A 21,361-nucleotide genomic window follows, 5' to 3' on the forward strand; every position below is an offset into this window, starting at 1 on the left:
TTTTGGTAAAACAAGACATGCTCAATGAAATTATTCTCATGTTTCTTATGCCATTGGTCACAGTAGCCCAGTGTGCTGTGAGAAACTATGAGACATAGGAAGATGTTAGGCACTGTGTTGCAAAGATAGCTTCCCAGCCTGTCCGTTCCTGTTCTTCCAGGCTAAGTTTTCTGTCAACCCTTTATACACACACAAACAAGAAGTCTTGTCCTTTTTATATATCCTGTTTGTAAATACCAAGGTTGGGGATATTTGAGGCTTTGGCTAAGGCATCCTTTACATGAAAAAGCTGAAACTCTGAGTCAGAGGGCAAAAAAAATGCTGGTAAAACAGATGTTTGCCATATGTATTTCCTTCTAGCAATTAAGCCAAAGTTTCATCTCTAATGGCTTTATCAGTGCCTGTGGCAATTCAATCTTAGTGTGGCTGTATGAAGATGAATTTAACAAAGTAATTGCATTATGATGATTTACTGTGAGCTTTTACAGAACAATACATTGTTTTAATTTTCTCTGTGCGTTCATAACTTCTTGATTTTACATTTTTAAATCTCACTTTCTTGAAGAGCATTAAAGACATGATGGGCAAGATAATCTACTGCAGAACTTTATCTTTCAGTATTGAGTAACAGCAGCTGCTGCCAAAAGGGCCCATTTAGTTCATCTGATTTGATTCCCTTCATTTTGCAGTCTCTTCCATTCCTGCCACTATATCACTGAGAATGTTTTCTGAACTTGTACGTTCTTTCTTCAGTTCTGATGCTAGGGGATTGATAGAGGATTGGCCTGGCAACTATAACCAGAGATCTGAGAAGTGCAGGATAGATAAGTTCTGCTAACAGCTTTTCTAGAAACTCATGGTGTGGCCCAGGATTCGTCACCTAACACCTTTGTGCTTCAGTTTCCACTCTCTGGTAATAGTAGCATAACAAAGTTTTGTGGCAGTGACCAGATATGACTGAGAAGACTTAAAATCCGAATGCTCATGATCAGCCAGGCTTTAAATTGGTGGAACACGTGGTACTTCCCTTGGAAGAGTGTTCTATGCTATACCAGACCTCAGTGTTAGCAGATTTCATCTTGATCTTCAGTCTCAAATTTCCTACAATAATTTACATGTATCTTATCTCCTGTAACCCTAATATAAACACAAACTGTTATCGAAATCCCTCCCCCCTTAGTTATCACTTTCTTTACCACGTTGTCTGTATGCAGTTCCCTTGTAAATCTAAACTCCCTTGTTAAGTCTTGACTTAAGGATGCCAGCAATCTGCCCTCTTTCAATTTTGTGCTGCAGCAAAGGTTTGACACAAAATCATCCCAAAAAACAAATTCTAGTGCTAGCCAATGATTGTGTTACAACTGGAGTCTCTGAGCACTGATAATTTTTTTTTCCCTCTCTCCCAAATGAGTGAAAAACTCAAAAAAATTCAAAAGCACTTTTTTATGACTTGTGTCAAGCTGGATGTCCACAGTATTTGAAAACTGATTAAGAAATAGTAAATACAAATGCATACAGAGCGTGCAGCTGGTCTGCTTGCACAGGCAAACAGGCAGAAGCCGCACCTCCCTACATAGGTTGGTGTCTCACTGAATGTCTCTCAAAAGGTGTTCAGTGAGACAGATGTGTGTTTAGAATGCTGCAGCAGCTATCTGCTGACTGTGAGAAATGGCTGGAATCCTTAAAGAGGGACCACATTTCTGGAGAAAACTTCAAAATATATTAGCTGGATACTTGACTCATCAATCTTCCCAAGTTTTCAGATCTGTTTTCATACGTGACCGCTAACAGGCAAACACATTTTTACTTTTTAGTGAAGGTTTTTAAACTTGCTATTTGGGAAGTCATTATACTGTTTTATCGGGATTTTTTTGGCACACCTCTATTTTTGGTGACAGTGGATTGTATTGTCATACATGCACAATTATGACTTTGCATTGTGGGGGAGAAGCCCTGTAAAATGCAGTATCATTCAGTAGCACCAAACAGAACGTAGGAAATGACAGGCCAAGTAAATTTCTTTTTGTATAAATGTTCTCTCTTTTCAAGTTTGCTTCAGTGTGAATGTCCCTCTTTAAGGTAAGGCCTTCAATATGGGGAAAATATCAAGGTAGGTCCATTTTTAGGCCTAATAACCTTGAGGTGTCCCTTCAGTTCCATAATATATTTCCATTTGGTCATCACTGCATGGCAATGAGCATTTAGCAGGTGGGCACGCAAGGGGCTATCCTGCATGCTTTTGCATGAAGTGTTACTGCTTAGACAAAACACCAGAGTGGGATCCTGAGACCTCAGACACTCACATACCACTGTTAAACATCACACATTATGTATTTCCACTTCCCTGCAGGCATTTTAGGAACAGGCAAACAGTGAGATTTCTTCTGAGGGTGACTCTGTGTTGATTAAGACTAGTGTACAAAAAAAAAGTTTGGGAGTAGGGAAGATTTTACGTTTGTCAGAACTGCTAACATAAATCCTTTAAAAAAAAAAAAAGCTAAAGAAAAATGGTTGTGGGTTGTTGGAACTTAGCCTTCTTATTACAAACCTTTATAGCTGTTGAAGTCCTGTTTGGTAGTGCTAGCCCTACCAAAAGGTATCATGAATTAGAGTATTTCATGTGAGCTGGTTCCTAAAAGTACCACTTTCCTGCTACTGGTTCCAGTGTTAGCCATTCACTGCTGATAAGAAGCATTGACAACTGGTGGATGATGAAGTTCATCATCTCAGTTTAGCTAGCAGCAGGTGGTTATGAGCAATAGTAGCAGAACTACTAGCAATGTATCCTGTACCAGTGGGTCTAGTAACGCATCTGGGCAGGGTAGGACGGAGATGTCTGGCCTTCTTCTGCCTCTCCCCGCAGTGATAAAAGACCTTGGATTCCAAATCACTTCAAATACTTTAGAACTCTGCAGAACTGTGAACTTCTCTCAGGTGTGAGTAGATAGCTTTCAAGAAACTTAAATCTAGCTTGTTTCACAGCTAAAAGACACTGAGAGTAAGCAAGCTGATGTTTTTAGCAAATTTCAGTATTGTTTGCTCAGATGTACAAGGTTCTCTTTCTCAGAATGTGCTCAGTCAGTCTTATTTTATGTTTCTTGTTTTCTACAGCATCTCTGCAGCAGCTGCTTTTACCTGTGATTGCCACAACACTAGAATTATAGAAGTTTGAAAGCTACTGTAGGATTCCAGTGTTTCTTTTGATTCTATACCAGGGATCCAGCAATATTTTGTTTTGTCGAGTCCTGGTCTTTTAACACTAAACTCTTTTAAATTCAATGATTAAGTTCATTTAGCCATTTGTTAAACATGTTTTTAATTACTGCCCATTGCAGTGGAGTGATAAGCAGCCAGAGTGTTTCTGCTTTCCTTTCAGACTTCCTCAGAGTAGGACAGATTTTGTATCACTTCTTGGCTTCGCTCTTCTCTAATCCTATTTTCAGAAAACAATTAAAACCATTAAATGAAATTGCATTATCATGGCTACTTACAGAACATTCTTAAGTGTTTAAACAGAAACATTTATTTTTATGTTCATGTAAATAATATTTGTAGATTATGGAGTATAAAAAAAGACAACTTGACGATCTTTATTGCCTATGAGTCTCTGAAGGATTGTGTTTTCATTTGAAAAGAATAGGAATAAGGAGAAATTGACTGAATACATTTGTGCCCTCATTCCCCAGTAACATCTCAAGTTCCCTACAAGATGAGATACCTGCTTGCAAAAGCAGGTTTAAGTTTAAGTACACTATGAGAAACAATCAAGAGATCACACATATTCATGTAAAGGTGATTAAATACAGAAAGAATATTAGATCTGTAGTGAGGAGAAAATTGCTTAAGTTTAAGACAGATAAGTAGCAGAACCAAGAATGAAACCCCTGGCACTACGAATTCTGCTAAATCTTACTGGGAACTTTTAATAAAACCACATTCAGAAAGTGACAGTGAGATACTGCACATTCATGCAGTCAGTTCAGTAGTCTTAGTATTAAGCCATGCTTGTCTAGCTTTCTCCATTTGCATACAGTGAGACCTGCAATACCACTTCTCTGTTTAAGATAATTTTAGAAAAAAAAATAGGATAAAAGAGTTCATACACGTGATCTTTCTCAAGCTGGAAACTTTATTCTTAATGAGATAGTGCATGAATTATCTGAAATCTTTTGGAGAAGAACAGAGTCTCGCCAAAAACTCTGTAGCATTTCTGCTCTATGGCTTGTAGTGAAACCACATAGACTGTCCCATTTTAATGTGTAGCTGAGAGTGGGGATAAGGCTCCCACTGCACATGCTTGATATTACCTTCCATGCTGAACAGTCGTACTTTGGATCTAGTGTCTTCTACTTATGAAGGAGGGGCTCAGAATCACATGATGTTGCTATATATTTATAATTTCATAATATGTTGAGGAAGATTCTAGTATTTGTTATTTGTTGTTGTTTTTTTTTTTTTTCTGTGATTACATTGTTCAAGTGACTGTAGATGAAATAAAACACTGGAAATTCAGCCAGTTTTAATCAGGATACATGGCAGAGATGAGTCCTGCAATATCTAATTACATCAGTCAACTATTGAGTAGTATTAGAATCTCCACGATTTGTTTTTGTGCTTGCTTAACCCATGGAAAGCAGAGTAAGCTTGTAAGTTCTCCCCACAATCAGTAGCAATACAATTAAACTAGTAGCCATTTGTTTTTCATTCTTGTGAAAATTAATTTTTAAAATTACAGCGATTTAGAGGAGGGTTAAGTGAATAGGGTATTTTCTATTTACCAAAATAGGAAAGTAATTTTAGTATTAAACATGAACGTATATGCAGTATGCAGCAGCTATGTGAGCAGTATATGGAGAAGGATATGGATGACTTCCCAACAGTCTGTGCAGCATAGGCTTGCTCTAGTCAGATGAGCGTAAAGAACATGGATCCAGATTCTCTTTAGAGGTAGCCAGTGACAAGGCGAGAGGCACTGGGCACAGACTGGAACAGAGAAGACTCCATCTGAACATAAACCGTTTTTTTTTAATGTGCTAATGGCAGCACTGGCACAGGTTGCTCAGAAATGTTGGACAGTCCCTTTTTGGAGACCTTAAATAGCTGCCTGTTCTCGTCCTGAGCATGTGGCAGTGGCAGGGATTAGACCAGGTGACCCCCAGAAGTCCCTGCCAAACTCAACCATTCTCTAACTTTTGTCATGGGTTTTTGTTTGTTTGTTTGTTATTGTTTTTTTAAGACACATTACATTTTCACTTCAGTTTTTCACTGCATCTCACCACTTGGCATCGCATTCATCAATTTTCTTATAAGTCACAATCTGAGTAGTGTCAAAATGTTCATTATTAAAGTGCCTGAAGTGAAAAAAAAAGTTAAGATTATTGTGAAAACTGTTGTGATTCTGTAGCAGAATTGTGACTATAAGTAATATTTCTATGCACTATAGATCCTCTACAGAACAAATGTGGTTTGGTGACTCTAGGCAACCTGCTCTAGTAGTTGCTGACCCTGCACGTAGCATGCGGGTTGAAACTAGATGATCATTATGGTCGTTTCCTACCCAGGCTATTCTGTGATCCCATGATTTCACCATCCTGCTAGACTTCCCATATTTTATATTTTTTTCCATGAATTATCAAATGGCTCCTGGAAACCACTGGAATTCTAAGACCCTTTACCCAGGAGTTGCCCATGACTTGCAAACCCTCCTGCAACACCTTTTTCTTCAAACCAATCAGTTCCGTTTTCTGAGTTTATCCATTGCTTTGCATTGAAGTGTTAGTGATCTGTAAGACAAAAAGGTTTCTACATGTGTATATGAGGACTTGGCAGCAGGTGGTTCAGCATGTAGCAGCTGCACCTGCCCTGACTGCCATAACGCAGCTGTAATAACAATGGTTAAAACACATTTTCAGGACCTCACAACCAAAAATGGTCTAACCTTGGACGTGTGCCAGGATGTAAGATGGGAGGTGACATTCAGCAGTCATGACCTTAGAACAGCTGAGGATTTCGGTGGAGGCTTGCCAATAAAATGTGAACTGGAGAGGCACCCATATAAAATCCGCTCTGCAGAGAGGATCATTAAATTGCAGTAGGAATTGTATTGTGCAGATGAAGGGCATTCTAATAGGACTGTTCCATTTCTTTCTCTTCTCCCAAGCCCTCACCACCCCACAAAGATACATAAAATAATTTCCCACATAGTTAAATCCTCAAAAACCTAATTTAGGGTGAAAAATGAAAAGCAGAAATGCAAAAGTTGACATTTTTCCCTGCAACTTTTTTTCACTCTAAAAAAGGCATGCTTTCTACCACAGCATAGCTTCTCTGCTGTAGTTATGTCATGATTAAGTTGAAAAGGAAACAAGCTCTGATAAGATGGATGAGGTGGCTCTTGTTGGTAAAGGATTGACCATGGGCAAGAAGCTGTAGTGATGGCCTCCAGTGCAGCTCCTGTGAATTCTGTCTTCACAGATGTTTTAAACAGAGGCAAGTCTTGTGCTTTCGCAATCAGGCTGTGAACAAAACAAGTTTAGTGTGTACAGTTTTAGTGCTGTGTGCTCTGTTGAGCAAAAACCCATACCCACTTATAGCCATAAGGTACAGTGGTTTACAACATTTTATTATGGGTGAGGTTCATTGCCTAGACTGTGAGCATAAGGTGACTGTCAGTGAACTTGCAGGGCTTTGATCTTCTTTGCTTTGCTGTTTCTGTCATTGTATTTTTGGTTTATGGGATAAGAAAAAGGCCGTGCAAAAGTGAAGTACTGTGGTTGGCATCCTGGCCATATAATCATTAAATGTTTCTGTCTTCTAATTCTTTAGTTTATTCCTCCTTCCCTCCTGATCCACTTTACATTCCTAGGAAAAATACATACTGTTTTGATACAAATGTAGTTTCAGTTTCCTGGGTCAGAAATTATTCCTCTTAAAATTCATAATTCGGTGAATTAGGTTGATGTTTATTAAATGTCTATGTGCTTCCATAACAGATTAGATTACAGCCTACATAGGTTGGCATACTTTCTAAATACTGCCTGTCTGTTAAAATCTTTGCTGAATATCTTTATTATCCATTTCTTTCTTTTAATTTGGTGTCCTTCACATCTAATGAAAGAATAAATAATCTAGAAGCACAACATCTCATCCTTCACTTGGAAGTAACTTATGTTGGTATTCTTCTGAAAACTACTTGGATTAAAAACCTTTTTTATCATCATAACCTGTAGCTGATGCACTGTAGTTTGTCTGATCTGTTGCAACTCTTTGTCATGTGAATAAAGAAACTGACATACTAAATAAAAAATACAAGTTTGTACAGTTATTCTGATAGCTCAACATTTTCTATCTTCTCAAATCAGACATTCTAGAAAATACTTAGGATTCTCATATGGCCTTGCTGTGCATGCAAATGCTGTGAAGAGGTATCAAGTTTTTTTTAAACTTCAGTTTGTGACTGAATGTAGACAATAAATTTTTCATTGAAATTATGGAGAAAATTAAGCCAGTCTGATAAAAAGTTGTTTAATATGTTCTTATTAATAGCACATTACGTTTCTTTTAAACTTTTCATAATAATATATTAAGAGATTTAAGGAGAAAAAAGTATTTTTACTCATTAAATAGCAGTCTTTCTCCAAATCTGTAGTGGAAAACTGAAAAAGCTGATTAGGCAAAATGGCCTCAAGTTGCGCCAGCGTAAGTTTAGGCTGGATATCAGGAAACACTTCTTTACAGAAAGGGTTGTTAAGCACTGGAATAGGCTCTCCAGGGAGATGGTAGAGTCACCATCTCTGGATGTGTTTAAAAACCGTTTGGATGTGGTGCCTAGGGACATGATTTAACGGAGGGTTGTTAGAATTAGGGTAGGACTTGATGATCTTTTCCAACTTGAGCAATTCTATGATTCTATGAAATGATATTTTACGAAGACTGTCTTCTAAAAGCCCTAATATCTTTACTTCTTTGCACAAAACTGTAATCTGTGAATAGAATAAAACATGACTCTGACTTAAAAATGTCATCCTTGATGAGATTATGTTAATATGATGAGGTCATGTTATTATTTATTAAATCATGGTGATCTATTCCTGTGGCGTAACAGTGTTTCACCTGATCAGATAGTATCAGCCAGATGTAGTAGGTTCATCAAGTCTCTCAAGATACTTGGTCGTGCACGAGGTCAGTGCTCTGATGGGATATCTATGAAGTGTTCACACTGCTAAGGAAAAAAGATTTAAAAATAGAATATGAAGCCAAATTAAGCTTTTGTGTTGGGGACAGCTGTGATTTGGGAGAGTTCTGATTTCCTAATAACAATTGTTTCTTCAGTCATTTGAAATTAAGAAGTCTTATCTGGAAAAACATTTGAAAACTTGAAAATAATATCTCTCAAAGACTCAGGAGCTTTTGGCTAAAAGAAGAGAACCCATTTAACTACTGCTTTTTTAGTATGCATTTGTTAGCCAATCTAAAGACTTTAGCACTTTGTGATTTTTTCTTTAAATACTTGAAGTTGGATAATAGCTGTAGTCATATGCTCTGCCTACCTTGCAGATCATCTTTCTTTTCTCTGCTCAGAGACAGCCACAGCCCTTCATACCTTCATGCTTAGCCTTCATGCTACAACTATATTTTGACGATGCTGTTGATCTGTAGACTATTCACTGTGCAAGTACAACAAGATAGCAATGTTAGCAGAAATGTAGCCAGACCTGTTTCACTTTAGAGGATGGAGCCTTGCAAAATAGCCATAGCTTCAGGAAGAAACTGCCTCAGTCGCTAAGGAAGACTTCTCAAATAAATCTTTCCTTTGAAAAGTGCCTTGTTATGACCTCTACCTTTTGACTTACGGCTTAATCCTTTCAATTTTGGTACTCTGTGGTTTATTTAATCTCACTAGTCCAGTTGGTTAGTTAGAGACTTGCTAGTATATCCTTGCAACCTCAGATCATTTCCTACCTGTTCTGTTAATAAGTTAGTTGATTTGTATCTGTCAAAAAGATAGAGAGTTTCTCCTAAGAAAGTAAAATATTTTTCTCCTTCTTTGGATATCTCCTTGAAGGCAGTCTTTAAGTAATGCTAGGCTTTTAAATCTAAGTAAATTCCTTTATTTGTTGTTTCAGAAGTGTTTGCAATTCAAAGTTCTACTGGAAGTGCAATTATTTGTAATCAACAGGATTTAGATTTTTACAAGTACTCACCTGCGCTCATTTTCACTTACCATCTTAATAGATCTCAGCAGTGGTGTTTTGGAAAAAGTAACTATTATCAATTAATTGCCCTGGTTGGAAGCTGGAAAATTTTCATTTTAATCTTTTAATTTCAGAAAGAAAATACGATTTTGCCAAATATGTTCAGTATGAAAAACTGAATATAATTCATATATCATTAAATTGTTATCAGCCACTGTAGAGCTTATTTGCTAGTGGTTATAATGTGAGTATAAGCAAGTTTCTTCTGCATGAAGCTACAGTTCTGAATTTGAATTTTACTTTTTACAAATATTCACTTACCATCTTCTGCTTTAGTGAAAATACTTGCAGCAAATTCATTGTATGAGTGTGTGAAAATACTGTGGTAGGACATGACGAACAGGAAGAATGCAGACATAGTTAAAATGTAACATAATTCAAAATTCCTTTTTTCTTGCTTTGTAGTATTTGCAAAAAAAAACTTTAGAAAAAATAAAAAAGAAAAACCTAAGCTATATCCCTTACTTTTTATGCAGTTCAGAGTAGGCCACATACACTTTATATGCAAATTTCTGTACAAAGTAAATATTACAAATATAGAGAAGATAACCATATGTTTATATAAATGTTTTTAAAGTCTATATTCTTTTCCTTTTAGTGGAACTTTGAAGATAGAAAACGTATATTTTTAATTTTCTGTACTTAGAAAGTACTTGGTTTACAGAGTCTCTTTTTTTTTCTATAAACTTCTTACAAGCTACACGGGTGGTGCTTGCTATAGGTATGTCTCAGGCAGGTCTAATGAAGAAAATACAAAAATATATCTAATTTATAGGAAAATTTGTCTGCAGTGAAAGAAGGCCTCTACCCCATTTGGAATTCGTCAGTGTATCAATTTGAAATACATCATGTGTCATCCTTTATGATATACCACTTCATGAGTTTATCATTTAACTTTGCACAACAAATAGCTATTCTTCATCCTAGATGTGGAGGATGGACACAAAGTAGGTTTTTACAGTGCTGTTGTACCTCCATTAAGTATCAGTCAGATTTCATGAAACAAAGAGAAAGGATAGACAAAAAAGGGAAAGGAAAATATTTGTTCCAATTCCCTGAACCTGTACATGCCTGAAATATGCTGCTAACATGGAAAATATGAATGGTATAGGTCTCAGTACAATGACTTAAAGGCCCCATGGCCTGATGTTCTTTACATGTAAGTGGTTATAGATAGATGTGAGTGCCATAAGGAAAATGAGCCAGCCTTTTCAATTCTGTCTCTCGTTAACACACTTTCTGCCACTCAGAGCATGTCCAATTGCAACCCTTTGGGCCAAATTTACTGAAAGACCAAGGTTTTTTGGTCTTCCATGGAGAAATCCTGGTGCCACTGAAATAAGAGAGAGCTCTGAGATGGATTTCTTTGTAGCTAGACTTTTGTGCTTTGCTGTGTTGCTCTGAATTACATTAGTCTGCATTAGGACTTCTCAATGTTGAGCTCAAAAATTTTGGGATGAGATCTGCTGTGATCTAATTTTAAAGCCAAATATATCCAGATACAAAGAAATGGTTAAATTAGAGTTGAAAGAGTTGGGTATATTGTGGGGAAATCAAATTCACTCTCTGCCTCTCAAATGAGATATCATTGTGTTCAAATCTATGAGGAAACAGCCACCAACTATGCCAAAACCCTTTCTAAATTAGTCCTGATCTCAGCTTCCTGCTTTATCATCATACTGCTATTCCTTCGCCTGTCAGAGACCAGCGAGTCTCTGGGAACTCATTGATAGTACTGCTTCTCTGGCCTCTCCTGAACCCATTTATAGTAATTGCTATTGTAGCTTCTCTCATATGTCTGTTATTATTTGTGTGAAGTAGCTCCTGTTTTATTTCAGCCATTCCATAAAATTCAGCCTTTCGGGGTTGGGGAAGCAGGGAGAGGACATTTTATTTTGCTGTGCTATTTTACCATTCACCTTGTTTGTATTTTTCTTCTCAGAAAACCAAAAGGGATGTAAATAACTTTGATCAAGACTTTACACGAGAAGAGCCGGTATTAACTCTAGTGGATGAGACAATTATAAAACAAATCAATCAAGAAGAATTTAAAGGGTTCTCTTATTTTGGAGAAGAGCTACTGCCATAGACATCGTTAGGCTGACAGATGAATCATGCTGCAAGAAGTGATTCTGAAGAGATCGTCAGATTACTGAGACTCAGTAGATCAAGAACTACTTCTCTTACTCTGAGCCCATATCCCCATTTTAAGTATATATTTATTGTTGTTTTTTTTTTCTTTAATCTTCTGACATGAAAGCACTCTTAATTTCTGTCTCACAAAGCAATGCAAAACAATTTTGTATCAGAAATTGTAGATGTAACACACTGCCATATATTTCCAACCATTATTCCAAAGATCTCCCCACAGGACAAAATTGCATCTTTTCATGGAAAATGGAGCCATGCTATTAAAGGTGATTTAACAGATCATGTCATGTAATTGTATGACTCTAAGCTGAGAAGGTGAGACCTGTTTCTTCCGCACTAGTGGTTACTGTGAGATCTGTGGAACAAGTCACATATTACCTACCCTTCAGTAAGTGAAGAAGTCTGCATTCTTTGGGGTGTAGTCCTCAACTATGAATGTCTTATTGAGGTGAGGTACAAATATAAAATAAACCTGTCCAGAAGAAGTACATCAATTCAGACTTTTAATGAATTTCCTCATAAAATGTATGGAAAACTTTTAGGAATAAGAAGAGTAATGAAGATAACTGAAATTTTATTCAAAGAAGGATCCTATATGGATAGATATTAAAGGGCTAAAGAATGAAAAGCCTATAGTGCTTTAACACAGCTATATATAGGCATCATTTTACAGTTTTTTAGGCAATTGGATCCATGTTACTAAATTGAATATCCATTTAAATGAACCGTTAATGTGATGGCAAGCTTGCAAATGTTTATAATTAATTTGACGTTAAAAGTTAATTATAAACACTGTAAATCTGCATTTTCCATTGTAGCTAAGTTGATAAATAATTTCTTATTTATATTTATTTTCTCAGCAGTGTGTTACTTTTGCACACTTTTACAAAACCATAATACTACTGTGTTTGTTGTTTTTTATGTTTGAAATCTAAAAAGAAAACTGCTTTTAGAAGACACAAAATAAGGCTACATTTGCATTTTGTGGAAATGTGTTGAAAAACTGAAGATCAAACATTACAAACTGACATTATTGAAAGTTGTAAATTGAATTTTTTGTGTATTAATTGAAACGGTAACTCATGTGGACAATATTACTAATGTGAAGTTACCTCCTGTAGATACGCTAACAGTGTTATGTACTTATATTTCCAGGAGTACCCTGTGGTTTGTTTTGGTTGTTTTTTTGGGGGGAGGGGTTGGTTGGTTTTTTTTTGGTTTTTGTTTTTTTTTGTGTACATGTATCGCTGAGGTCATTTTATTATATATTTTACTGGACTGAGTGAGCGGTCATTGGAATCCATTTTAATTGTTGCACATGGATTTCCAGCTGCACAAAAATATATATACTTGTGATTGGCAAAGTGGCACTAAAAAGCTTTTTTGCCTTTTGTACAGGTGAGATTTTGTATATAGTGTTTGCTGCAAGGCCTGTGGAATTCATTGAATATAGAGGTATCAACTGCTGCATGTTCAGGCATACTATTAAAATGTTAGTCTATGAGAGAATAATTATAATAATGTCCATGTGCAATACTCTTGTATGTGTATTGGTTCAAGTTACTGTCAGAGAGATGAGGTTTTTGTTATAAAAAGATGTAGACATATATTAAGCTATACTAAATCTCCTGTATAGTTCTCTTCAACTCTATTATGATATGATAGAGCTAGGAAAGAGAAGGAATGTTACAAATTGTGGTGGACAAAGTATGAATCATTGGCTTTAAGAGATAATCCTGGTCTCAAGCAGATGAGTTAGTTTGTGTCAGTTTTACGTCTGGCTGCTCATAGCCTGTTACTGATGACAACATTCAGTTCCATTTTGTTTTGTTTTTAAAACTCAGGTGTAATTATTATATATATTCTTATGATGATTTCGAAATATTAAATATTATGATATATCAATTAATGTGTTGTCTAGCCTACAGGTGTAATAATGGATCAAGCCTTTAGTTTAATTTAATTTATCTTCAGTGATCTTTTGTACTGGGAAAAGACTAGCTTCTGGAGCTGAGTACCAGCACAGAAACATTTTAATGATTTCATCATCTCAATGTTTAAATTTCTTTCTCTTTTAGAAATATATTGTAGAACTGCCCATCAATTCATGTCTCACTACTGGCTCTGTTTATTTCTCATCACAGTTAGCTTTTGACATCCAGGCAAGAACTGATCACAATGCTGAAGTGTTCCTTTTCATAGGTGAGTAGACTGGCTAGGAAGGCAAGTTATTGAATAGCGCACTACTGTTTGTACAACATGAGGCCTTTACATAAAACTATGAGCATTTATTTTGAAGGAATAAAAGCATCCCATAAAGCTTTTCTAAAGTAAGGTATATTCCCATTTCTAACACAGAGATAAGCAGCAAATGTTTGTATTTCAAGAGGCCTCAAAACCTGCATTATTTGGTAGGATGCTAAGAGAAAAGTCAAGGAGATAAAAACTTTTGCATGGGCAGATATTTCTTCAATATAATTAGTTAGATCCTCTGCATTGGGTTTACATCAGAAGGTTTGTCTGTTACCTAGAACATTTTTTAAAGATAAATCTTAAAAATGGACATTTACATTTCTGCCTGTTCTGTAAAATCTTTCCTGTTCCTTCTTTGTAAAATGAGTGCAAAATGCCAAAAAGACTATTAATAATAATAATGATTATAAAGAATCCATCATGTCTTGTTTTCCCTCCAAATAAACCTTATTAAAAAAAAGAAACACATTTTTCTCCATAGGGTGAAAAATAATTCTCTCCAAAAAAGGATTAAAAATTACCTCTTCTTAAATTATGTGCAGAATAGTTCTGGCTAAATATAAAATGTATTCAGTTTTCGGGGGGTGGGGAGAGGGGGGGGGAAGGGTAGGCTTTTTTTATTGTGAGGATTTATTTGTACAGGTTTTGTTTTTTTTTCTTATGGATGTAATTTGAATCTCTTGCCATTCATTAGTGTTATTTCATCGTAAACATTATTACTGTGCCAAATGTACTGTATTCAAAAGGATGTGAATGTGTATTGTTTCAAAACCTAATAAATACAATGATGTTAAATCTTATTTTTTTCCCCAAAGTCTTCATGAGTATTTCCTAATGAGGAAGAAACAAAGATGAAGGATGAATATTTTTCCTGTTACGTATTATGCAAAGTACCATGAGCTTGTCTTTTAGGAGTGGACATTTGGCAAAGGGAGGATTTGCTAAGAGATTCATCTGTGAAGAACTAAAAACTCCAAGAGAAACACAGATAACAGTGAGTGAACCATTCATCTTGGGCAATATAATATTTGCCCCCAAAATTGAACAGGTGAGTTTACAGACTTTTATGTGTTTACCAACTGAGTAATGGTTGCTGAGTCCTAGCACTCTGATCCCAAAATTTTGCTTAGCTGTATTGTTGAAACTCAATAAGGCACTTTGCGTGCAAACATGTGAGACTACTTTAGTCTTCCATTTCACTGAATAGAAGGATTAATAGTATGTGTAAGTCTAATTTATTTAATTAGGGATTTAATTAATTAGACACTTTATTAAATGGTTTATATAGCTTAATCTGTCAATGTGATATTATCTGAAATATTTCAATATTTCATTGTGTTTTGATTTGAACTCCAAAATCTTTCAGTTTTCATGGTCTAAAATTCTTAACATTTGCTTCAGAAAACTAGCTATCAGCATGGTCTGGCACTGAGTCATTAAACACTGAAGGTAGACTGGATAACCTTAAAAATATATATTCCTGAATTGGAAGTATGCTTTATTTTATTCACTGCAATTTTTGTGTAATCCTTCACTTGTTTTCTTCACGCTGAGTTTTTTGTTATTGTACACTGTACAGTCAATAAGTGTACAGAGGTGTAAAATCAACTGGCATACAGAGTTTTAGGCTAAGTAAGGAAGATAATAAATCGAAAATGCTCACTGACATTGTAGGCTTGCAATATTCTCCAGAGGAGTGATCTCCAGGAAGAGATCCTTCCTCAGTGGCAGTCAGCACTTAAATGGGATCTAGGAGAGGTGGAGCCAGGCTCCAACCTTTCCGGTAGCACAGGTGATTTTCCTTCACCTGTGCTCCTGCGGCTAACTCATTGCTTGCCTCAAGTGGTCAATCAGAGGTTCAGGCCGTGATTCAGCAGTTCCCATACATACACATATTCTGAATTCTATGTATGGACAACATTAGCATAAGCTTTATTGTCTAGACTTTGCCAGTTAAACAACTATGTAAGATCTTGATTTTCAGAGTATGTTTAGCAAAATTAAAGCATCTAAAGAACTTAAAAATCATCCTGGAAACATCAGGCATAATTGGTCTCCAAATGTATTAGTCCATACGATGTTTTCTCTTACTGCTATAACGAATGTCTTAGAGGCTTCCAGAACACAAGTGATGCATGAGAGAGTTTTTGTGCTTGCTGATGGACTGCAAGATTTGGAAAGACAGGTGTTACAAACAAGTCCAGGAGATTCCTAAAACACCTCTGGTGATGTACCTTGATACAGGTAGTAAAGGAGGCAACTAGAAAAGGTACCCACCTAGATTTGTTGTCTGTAAACAAAGTGGTGATTGGTGGCCATCTTAGCCATAGTGGCTGTGAAGTAGTCAAGATTAAAATTTTTGGTGATAGGAAATAGGTTGGCAGTGGCCACCAAAACTTCAACCCTGGATAGGGGTTTGCCTGGATAGGCAGGCTTTAGGCTGCTCAGGGAACTAGTTGGCGAGGTCCCTTATGAAAGTGCTTTTAAAGGCACTGGAGTCCAACAGTGCCAGCTACTCTTGAAGTGCCACCTCTTAAGTGCAAAGAAACAGGCAAATCCAAAATGTTGGAATTCATGTAGGTGGAAGAGAAGGTCGGCTTAGCTGAGCAGGGAACTTCTTGGAACATAGGTGCTAAAAGAAATTGTATGGCCACTGGGAATGAGGTTACACAACATAGCGTTCTACAGAGAAGCTGTTAGCCACTGCAGAGAGAAAATTCATGCTGCCAAAGCTCAGTTAGTATTGAAGCAGTACAGTAAGCTAGGAGAGAACAAAAAAAAACAAGAGGAGGACCAGAGATTGCATTGGTCCGTTACTTAATGAGAATGGCAAACTTTAGAAATAGGTACACAAAGTACACCTCTGTCTTCAACAAGAATTATGGGCCCAGGGACCCTGGAGCTGTGATTCAGAGGACCGTGACTGCAGTAACAATAAACTCCTAGCCAATCCCAAGTGTGTGGGACTTTCTGCTCCAGCTGGATGGATATAAGTATGGGGCCTAATGGGATTCATCCAAGGGTGCTCAAAGAGCTGGCTAATGTCATCATGAGACCTCTCTTAATTATTTTTCTACAGTCCTGGGAATCAGGAGAGATCTCAGTCAACTGGAAGCTAGTGAATGTTGTCCCAGTGTTCAAGAAGGACAAGAAGGAAGACCCTGGTAATTAAAAGCCTGTCTGTTTTTCTTGGATGTCTGGCAAAATTAGGGAGAAAATTATTCTGAGAGTTACTGAAGAATACCTGAAAGACAATGCAATCACTGGTCACAACCAACACAGGTTCACGAGGGGAAAGTCCTGTTTAATGAGCTTAATTTCCTTTTATGGTTATCCACCAAGCTGAAGAATGGAAGCCAGCTGGTAAAATCTTTCTGGATTTCAGCAAAGCTTTCAGTGTGTTTTCTCACAGTGTCCGGACGAAGCGTCTGGCATAAAGCTAGACAAAAGCATAATGTGACAGGTGAACAAGTCAGTGATGTTTCAAGCTCAAAGGGATACGGCAAATAGAGTTACACCAGGCTGGCAGCTGGTAGGGTTCCTCGGGGTTCCATTTTAGGGCCAGTTCCCTTTAATATTTTCATCAATAACTTGATACAGGTCTTGAAGGTATACTAAGGAATTTTGTGGACAAGACAAATTGGGAGGAGCTGTTGAATCCTTCAAGGGTAGGGAGGCCTTATAGAGTGATCTTGACAAATTGGTAGGCTGGGCAATCACCAACTTCATGAATTTTTTAGGACGAGCAAGTGCTGGATTCTGCACCTGGGACAGGGTAGCGCTGGGTTTATGTACAAACTAGGGGACAAGAGGCTAGAGAGCAGCCCTGTGAAAAGGGATCTGAGGATTCTGGTGGGCAGCAAGCTGAACATGAGTCAGTAATGTAAACATGAGTCTAGCCACCCAAAGAGCCAACTGTGGTGCAGGTTTGGGTAGGTGCAGGTTTGTACAAACAAAAAAACTATTACAGAGCATCCAAAGGAGGGCAGCAAAGATGATGAAGGGCAAGACTTCACCATTTGAGGCTGAGGTCACTGGGTTAGTTCAGCCCTGAGCAGAGGAGCTGAGGGGAAACCTCATAGCAGCCTACAGCTCCTCACAGGGAGCGGAGGGGCAGCGCTGAGCTCTGCTTTGTGTGACAGTGACAGGACCTGAGAGAACGGCATGGAGCTGTGCCAGGGGAGGGGCAGTTGGGGATTAGAGACAGGGTCTGCACCAGAGGATGATGGGCACGAAACAGGCTGCCCAGGGTCATGGCCCTAAGCCTGCTGAAGTGTCTATATATGTGACAAAATAATTTCCACTCCATCTTTCCTTTACCTCATCATTGCTGTGGAAGCAAGAGATAAGAGCAGCAGCCTGAGGTGGAACACAAGCTACCACTGTAAATATTGTGAAATTGTTACACAAGACTCCCTCCAGAATTTGGAAATGCATTAAAGAATTCCAGGTTTGTACATGGATGTTTAATCCTTGGAAAAAATAAAAAACAAACAGTTAGGAAGAAAGTCAGTGACCTGGAGTCTATTGCTGATTTGGGCACCGGCCTGAGAACTGATTTGAGCACTGCATACAACTGTCATCACTATCCAATACCACCAGTTTGATTTAGTGACTGATGTACTACAGGAGGCAGCATGAATATCACTGCTAGTAACGGCAAGAGTCAGTGCTGGGTTAATGTTCTTCTGTGCCAGAGTACATTCGCATTTCTCTAACCTGAATGAGTCAAAATGGTGCCGTTTTTTGCATTGTTATAAGTAGTTGAGATTTATAGTATGTTGGTGATATGTTGCCTTTGTAGAAATTAAGTTATTGTTGAGTTGATCTGACTGCGCCATTTTCTATTCAGGAGACCATTCCTTGCTTTGTTTTAAGAAAAAAAAGCAACCTTCTTTGATTTTATTTTCATGCATTTACTGCACACTGTCTTTCTGTACATTTATAGTTGCTATGTGATGTGAGGTCCATGTAAATCATTCTACCTTCCCTTATAAGAAGTACTTATAAGCGAAGAGATCACAGATGGGTTCATATGCCATCTTTTACATGGTCTGAAGCGATCAAGTCTCAAAGACGCTTAGCCTGAAACCAACACTGGGTGAAATTACACATTATGGCAGAGCCAATCTTTTTAGCAATTCACTGGTCATTAAAGGAGAAAAGTCATGCTACCTTCCCACTCTACACCAAGCTCTGCATTTCTGATGCTAGCCATGCTTAGATCTGGTGCTCACTGAACTCCTCTCTGAACTGATTCAACTCATTAATCTAACAATGCCAAAAATTACATTGCTGTGAAAGGATTTTGATGAGCAAATGTGGCTGGCTCAGCAAAGCACCTGTTGGTCCCAGATCTATGACCAGGGAAGAGTTATGATCAAGCACTGAGGACTGGTGCAGCGAGTGGAGGTGGGAAGGAGGGAACAGGAGTCCTGCCTTTGGCATACATGAGCTAGTTTGTGTTAGTTTGATCACCTTATGTAACTGTTCACTTGACCTTTTTGGAACAGGCCAGATGTTCCTTGAGTGACAATAAATACATCCCTGCTCAAATATATCTATCAGATGGTGACAGTTATAGAGAAAGACTGGTATATCAACAGATCAACATGAAGAAGCTTGTCTAAATGTCAGAAATGTGCTTGTTACTTGTGACCTTTCACACAGGAAAAAAAAAAAAACGAGCATGTATGTCTAAATAGCCTCCTGTTTTCATCAACAGGACTGGCACAGAGATTGAAAGTTTTCATTTGTACGGAGGACAAGATGTTTTATGTCCATCTTGTAAATCAGCAAACTCAGCCAAGGTACCACAGTGGTGCTTTGACTATTGTTGTGTGAATATAGTCAGCATTAGTGCTAGCATTAGTGTCAGTGCCTACTGTACTGGTGTTTCTGAGCATAGTGTTTCCAGACTGTGCTTCCCAGAATACCTGCAGATGGCCTCCCATGGAAAGGCTTTGTGGCTGCTTGGAGACTCTTAAAATCCTCTTTTGGTTACTAAACCAAACAACAGTCAAAAGCTCTTTTTAATTGGATACAGTGCTTGGTGCATTAGGGGGATGGGGTTTTTTGTTGTAAAAATGGGAGAAGATGCATCTCTGAGCTAAGCTTGTAACTGAAACATGATCACACCCAGGCAAAGTTTGAGAACTTTTGTGTTCCAGGAAAGCTATTCACTCAAAGTCTGTGATACATCAAAAAAAGAACAGTTCGTATTTATTTTTGGTTAATGAGCAAGGAGAAGTATGTAAAGACATCAGGCACATTGAGGCATATTCTTCCTAATAACAGCATAGTTGATTAAGGTAGACAGATGAGAGCCACAAAGATTATGCAAATGTCACTTAGGTAAATGTTTGTGTTAGGGTGGGGATGAACACTGTCCTGTTTCAGAAGTGAACTAAAGACCTTTAAACTTTACCTGCTGGGATAATGTGGATACATTTGTTCTTTGATTAAACGTTGTGCTCACTCCTCACATGCTAGTGCACTGCAACTGCACTTCTTGTTCTTCTCTAAAGGACAAAAGCTGAACCTCTTAGATCTCAAATTATGTTGTTATAAAGTCTTCTTACAATTTACCATGCTGCTTTCCCAAAGAACAGGAATGTGTGCCATCCTTCAAACATCCCTTCCTAGATGCTGAACCGAGTCCCTTGGTAACCCTGAGATCAGTCCACCCAGACTGCAGAAATCCTGGATGAAAAATACGTGTCCTAGAGCAGATCTTTTTAGCACTTTTCCAGTCCCAAATTTTGGACCAATTTTTTTAGTAACTGCCACCATAAAACTTTGAAATAGAGTCTATGATGTGTATCTCTAGGTAAAACATCTCTGACCACTGAGTGTGTTAAAATCATCAGTTTTCAGTCAATCTGCCAAGTATGGGCCATAGAGTTCTGATCCAAACTCTATATTGCAGCAGGTCCCACACATTGATTACATAGTCATCTAGCACTACTCTAGATAGGAGATTGCTATCACCCTACCTTCCTTTACACGTTACCAGTCCTGTATGACCAGTCAGCAGCTGGAAACATGTTGGGAGAAGCTGGAAACTTCAGTGAGAGAAGAAATGGATAACTGCAGAACACTACTATTCTGATGAACTGAAGTGGTACAGTAGTAGCGTTAGCCTACAAGAGGAGTCAGCTTGCATACAACACCCTCCTCATACAGTCCTGCTGAATGTCTGAGAAGCCATCAGTTTTCTGAGGGCCAGTACCCAGCTGTGAACTGTCAAGATGCTCATCTCAGTAACACTATCTTTTTTTTTTCCATTTGCTTGCACAGGAATAAATGTAACATGCTGCAGGAACATTTTGCAGTGGTTAATAATGCTGCCCCCGTGTATTTGGTTGATATACTGATAGAGATCTCCAGCTGGGAGAGTTCAAATATGAGAGCTGTACTGATGTTTCTGTTCTTAGTATTCTTGCTCGCAATGGGAGAAGAGTCTGGAGTATGAAGAGGAGTGGGGAGTATTAATTTTCATTTACTGAACTGCCTAGAAATAATTTGAACCACCCACATAGCAGAACAAGCTGATTTCAAAGCCAGTGAGGTTATCAACACCAATAAAAAAGCAGTTGTCACACAGATTAGACATTACGCGTGGGCAAAAAACTGCTGGTATATTACTCTAATGCAAATTGAAAGTATTTCTATAATCTCTGACCCTGCCTGTAAACATCGGA

At 37.8% G+C, this 21,361-nt stretch overlaps 1 protein-coding gene across 1 annotated transcript in view; it reads left to right on the forward strand.

The window, feature by feature from the left end:
- PRKCE (protein kinase C epsilon) overlaps positions 1-14,458 on the forward strand; it is a 278,127-nt gene extending 263,669 nt beyond the window's left edge. The window contains exon 15 of the mRNA XM_003203888.4: positions 11,197-14,458. Within this exon, the coding sequence (XP_003203936.2) occupies positions 11,197-11,343 (147 nt within the window). The 3' untranslated portion in view covers positions 11,344-14,458. The remainder of the gene's footprint in view (positions 1-11,196) is intronic.
- The last annotated feature ends 6,903 nt before the right edge of the window (positions 14,459-21,361 follow it).

This window comes from Meleagris gallopavo, chromosome 2, assembly GCF_000146605.3.
Source record: "Meleagris gallopavo isolate NT-WF06-2002-E0010 breed Aviagen turkey brand Nicholas breeding stock chromosome 2, Turkey_5.1, whole genome shotgun sequence".
Lineage (NCBI taxonomy): Eukaryota > Metazoa > Chordata > Aves > Galliformes > Phasianidae > Meleagris > Meleagris gallopavo.